At 50.9% G+C, this 5,477-nt stretch overlaps 1 protein-coding gene across 1 annotated transcript; it reads right to left on the bottom strand.

The window, feature by feature from the left end:
• Positions 1–1,196: 1,196 nt before the first annotated feature.
• On the bottom strand, positions 1,197–5,107 carry LOC104404343 (zinc finger protein 497-like; the record flags this gene model as incomplete). Its single annotated transcript, XM_010012756.1, has 3 exons — positions 1,197–2,242; positions 4,681–4,794; positions 4,994–5,107. Coding segments are annotated over 3 exons (1,274 nt in total), but the record flags the coding sequence as incomplete, so codon positions are not given.
• Positions 5,108–5,477: the final 370 nt, after the last annotated feature.

Below are 5,477 nucleotides of genomic sequence, written 5' to 3' on the forward strand. Positions count from 1 at the left end.
CAGGTGGGACGGCAGCCCCGGAGCTTCAACCTTGCTCATCTTCTTTCCTTCCCCTGTGCAACACGCAGTGAAATTTCTCTAACAATTTTTAATTTAAAAACCCGTGACATTTCCAGCTGATGCAAACCCACCCTAACAGAATTTCAGCAGAAACACGCACATAAAAAGGCTGTTTAACAAAGTTTGTCTGGCAACAATGGAGCCCTGAACCAAAACAGGCTCTTCCCAACCCAGCCAGTGCTGCTGCTTCTGCCTTTTCCTTCTGACACCATCGACACAGTGACAAATGGTACATCCACGCTTGGATCATGGTAAATAATTAATCATGTCCTTGCAGTGCCATGGCATATCAGAGCCTCACAGCCCTGTTAAGAGGCACCAAATATGAGCAAAAACACCTTTTTCTGTAGGAGAATGTTTAACGAGCATCTACGTGGTCTCTTTTCTCAGAATTTGTCTAACTGAACACACACACAAGACCTGCAACAAGGAGGGAAAGTAAGCGCCACACAACTTTAAGGCTATGCAAAATCAAAACCCTATTCCAGGTGAGGATCTCAGCCTTCAGGAATCCGCAGTCGGGGTACAGCAGCATGGAGCCCCATGAGCCTGCAGGAACAAGCTGTCTCATGGGCTCTGCGCCCCTCTGTCCAGTTGCCACTAAGAGGCTTCTTCCAAAGAGCCACAGGGTCAGCACTTCCTTTCTCAAAGCATTTCACAAAAGTAGGTCTTTCCTGACACTGTTCCACTTGGAAAATTCGTGTTAGCAACTTCAACTCATTTCCAGCCCAGTCCCTGACTCTGGACTTTCCACAGCCTAGGGGTAACACAGCAGACTTTCTCCAGCCTGAAGTGTTACCGAATGTTTCCTGTGTCAATGAACTTTCTCTCCGGTGTGGATTCACAGCTAGCAGTAACTCTGAGCATCACAGACTTCCAGCACAGCTCCAACACGTGCCCAGCAGCAGGCGGCACTGGTGAAGGTGGTGAACTGCCTCCAGAGACCATTTCAACGCCATCTGTGGAAAATAATCCCCAACCTTCTCCCTTTGTCTGGGAGGGGGCTCAGGATGACTGTTCCACAGCTGCCTCCTCCTGCCATGGCCCAGCACAGAGCAGGGGGATCTCGCTGTGGCCCTGCCCAGCAAAGGTGATAGCAGAGGGTGCTGCAAACGCCCCCAGCTGGGTGGGATTTTCTATATGGAGTGCATTACAGCCCCCCTGATCTCCGTGCAGGGCCAACTAGCCAATGCCAGGTGTGTTTCTTGCAGGTGACTTTCCTGATGCTTCATTAAACTCCTCCTGAGCACAAATCTCTTCCTGCAGAGGGAGCACTGGAAGAGCCCCTCTCCCGAGTGCCGGCGCAGGTGGTTTAGAAGGTAGTCCTTTCTCCGGTAGCTTTTGTCACACTTGGAGCACTTGTATGGCCTCTCTCCCGTGTGAGTCATCTGGTGCCTAATGAGCCACGAATGGCACACAAAGCTTTTCCCACAGTCGCTGCAAATGTAGGACTTGCCCCTGCCTTGGCTCTGCGGCTGTCCCGCGGGGCTGCCCCGGGGTGCCAAGTGCTGCTGGCACTTGTTGCAGGCCTCCACCTTGTCCTGCGGGTGATCCCAGCAGGGGCTGGCCAAAGGGTTTTCTGACAGGAATTTCTCCTCGCTTTCTGCTGACGGCTGCTCCTCTCCACCCAGGACGTGGTGCTCATGAAGCCCAGGTTCACCCGCAGGGTTCTGCCCGCAGTCGGGGTGCGTGGTAAGCTGTGGCCCCATGGGCAGCCCCTCATAGGAGGCAGAAGCAGGCCCCTGCCCGGCTCCTTTCTCACCTGCAGCACATGGCTGCGAGTGCAGCAGACGGAATGCCCTTTCATTGAGACTCCTCTCACACGTGGGGTCTGGAGACACTTCCCTTTCTCGCACTCCCTGGAGAGCCTGGAGATGTTCCTGCTGGGTGGAGTTTCTCTCCCATTTGTTGTATGTGCACAGTCTCCTTCCGACGCTGTTTTCCTGAGCGCTGAAGAAATCCAAGTGCTCACCAAACCCTCCAGTGTGCCGAGTGCCATCCCCAAGACTATTCCCAGTGGTGTTTGTTTCCATCATTTCTGAATTCCACTGACTGTCCCATGGCACTCCAGGGCTACGATCCTTGGAAAACTGCTCTCCAGGTCTTCCTGGCACCTCTGAGCCACGTGCTGTGCTTTCAAAGCAATCCGCTGGAGGGTCCCTCTTTGTGCTTTCATCGTGCACTGAAACAGATACATTTCAGAGTCTTTGATTAAAACAGGGGAAGTTCAGGTTGGATATAAGGAAGAACTTTACTGTGAGGGTGGTGACGCACTGGAACAGGTTGCCCAAAGAAGTGGTAAATGCTCCACCCCTGGCTGTGTCCAAGGCCAGGCTGGGCAGAGCCTTGGGCGACATGGTCTAGTGTGAGGTGTCCCTGCCCATGGCAGGGGGATTGGAACTGGATGATCTTAAGGTCCTTTCCAACCCAAATCATTCCATGATTCTATGATTCAGATAAGGCGGGAGGTTTTAATACTGATAGGGGAGCAAGTACCAGCGTTCCACTGAAAGAAAATCTTCAGGAAAACAGATTTTTCTTTTCCCAATTATTTTTTTCTTTTAAATCTACACAAAAAAATCACTGATGCAATGTCTTATCTTCCCCCTCTCACGCACATGTCTTGAAATGTGAGGTTTATCTTCCCTGACAGAGTAGACATGGCCACCCCTCGCTGCTCTCTGCTGCTCTGCAGACAATTCAGCGAGGATCTAGAGCAAGAAGGGTCCAAGTCACTACACCACTGCCAGCCCAGTGCATCCCTGGGGCTGCATCCTTTTCTGGGATCCCAGGCTGGGCTTCTGCAGGGAGACGTTCTCTGCCTGGGTCTTTCTCCTTGGAGAAAGCTTGGAGCAGTGGTGAGTGGAGGAAGCTCTCGCACGTTACAAGTGATCCCCAGACAGGCACACATCTCTGGCTTGATGTGGAGGCACGCCCTGACAGAGAGCTGCCTCTCCCCTAGATGCCTCTCCTGCTTTCCTCAGAAAACATTACTCCTGACAATCCAACCCAAAAAGGCACCACTGGACAAAACTGTCCTGCTGACCTACAAATTCCCCATCTGTGATCATTTCCAGTGTTTCATTTTCCAGCTTATTTCCAACAACGTTCTTCAGCCCAACTTTCTAATGCTCCATGACTTTCTGTCTCCTAAGACCTGTGACCCTTCCAACATCTGCCAGTTGCTACAGAAAGATTCCACTGAGCATCACAACGGACCATGGGCCTCTCAGCAGTGTCATCCAACTGAATCCAAAGTTACCTGCACTGCAAAAACATCTCCAGCCCCTATTTCTCCAGTGGTGTACTGGGACAGCAGCACACAAACGCGTCACCACAGGCTGAGCTAAAGCGTGAACGCAGAAGGCACCGGTTGCTCTACAGTAGTTGTCTAAGCATGTCCTCCCACCCCAGTAACTCCAGGTTGTGCGTACACACAAGCTGGAAGGTCTGGCACAGGCTGAGTGGGCTGGGAAGCCCACCCTGAGAGCTCTTGGAGCAGTTGTAACAGGCTTCCTGTGGGAAGGGGTGAGGTGGAGCAGATCCAGCCTTACAGCCGGGTGATATTCTGGATGACCTTTTCTGGTGGGGCAAAATCATGCACGCTGGCAGTTTCCATGCAGTTACCAGCATACCAAGAGTTTACTTCTTGATTTACTCTATAGTAACTTCACCACATGCTAAGAATGTTTAAGTAACTTAGGTTAAGTGAAGGAATCAGGCATGATCCATACTCCCAAGTGTGCGCTGGAGTACAACAACTCCAAATGAACAAACGTCAGCATGCACATCTCCAAACGACACATCTCAAAATTGTTTTGCATTAAAGCCACCTTATCTTTAGCTGCAGGACAGCTCTCCTGCTTGGGAATGCAAACTCAGGGCTCCTTGTTCATTGGTACCAGCTTTAGAAGCCACCAAGCCAGAGGGAATCCTAGAATGATTTGGGCTGGAAGGGACCTTAAGGACCATACAGTTCCAAGCCCCTGCCACGGACAGGGACACCGTCCATTAGAGCAGGTTGCTCCAAGCCCCGTCCAACCCGGCCTTGAACACTGCCAGGGATGGGACAGCCACAGCTTCTCTGGGCACCCTGTGCCAGGGCCTCACCACCCTCACAGGGAAGAACTTCTTCCTCACATCTCATCTAAATCTCCCTTCTGACAGTTTAAAGCCATTCCCCCTTGTCCTGTCCCTACCTGCCCTTGTCAAAAGCCCCTCTCCAGCTTTCTTGTGGGTCCCTTTAGGCACTGGAAGGCTGCTCTCAGGTCTCCCTGGAGCCTTCTCCAGGCTGAACAAGCCCAGCTCTCTCAGCCTGTCTCCATAGCAGAAGTGCTCCAGCCCTTGGAGCATCTTCATGGCCTCCTCTGGACTCACACCAACATCTCCTCATGTTAGGGGCCCCAGAGCTGGATACAGGACTGCAGGGAGGAGTCTCACCAGAGCCTCTTGAGCTGACAGAACCTCCCATTTTTGAGAACAAGTATTAACCAGCAGACTGAGGTTTGGTCTAGTTCTTTTGAGGCTTAAATTATTAGTTTATGACATCTAATATAGAATAAAAAAAAATCTGAATTAGATTTACTGTCCCAGAAATCTCAGCTGAAATCCACTACTAACCTGTGCTTGGACCTGCAGAGACTTCTTCTTTCTCCAAGTCTTGTCGTTCAGGGCAGCGTGGCTCCTCTTCTTGTTTAATCCACGATAAAACATCAGTTGCATAAGTCTGAAATCCTGCTCATGAGAGAGAATACACACAGCTGAGAAACACCAAAGAAAGATGCAAAGCACGGAAGATTTGGGAATGCACAAAGACAAGGGAAGTGAAGATTTGGGAATGCATGAAAACAAGGGAAGTGCTGACAAAGCCTCAGAGAAGACGTGACAGGAGAGGCAATTCCCTCAGTGGGCGTTTTTGCCAGGGAATCCTCACCTGCATCAGGGTTTTCTCGGAGGTCCTCACCCTCCACACCTGGCAGCTCCCTGGCATGCACCTCTTTGCCTTTCTTGGGCTGATTTGAAGCCTCCGGCTCATAAAATGCTTGCTCTGTGAAAGGAGAAAATAGAAGACAAGCATATGGTGACTGTGTAAGCTCAGGATTTCACAAGGGTGGAACCTGCTCTGCTTTTGTTTTTCATTTTCCCACAAGCCAAGCTCCCAGAAACCCAGTTTCTTAAAGGTCTAAAAATCCCAGTTTGCCACATACTGGATGCCAAGTAAAATAATGATGGAGCCAGCAGGTAGGACTGCTGCCCTTTGTAAAAGGTAAGGACAGCCCAGCTCCAAAGCAGAATAGTTCATCTGTAATACAAAGAGGTATCACTGAGTGAGAAGGCAGGTCCCTGGGCTGTGCAGGCTCCCTGTACAGCACCAGCACCTCCAGGAGCCAGTGCACTTGCTCATGTATGCAGAAAAA

The sequence above is a fragment of the Nestor notabilis genome, unplaced genomic scaffold (genome assembly GCF_000696875.1).
Source record: "Nestor notabilis isolate BGI_N333 unplaced genomic scaffold, ASM69687v1 scaffold25310, whole genome shotgun sequence".
Classification (NCBI taxonomy): domain Eukaryota; kingdom Metazoa; phylum Chordata; class Aves; order Psittaciformes; family Psittacidae; genus Nestor; species Nestor notabilis.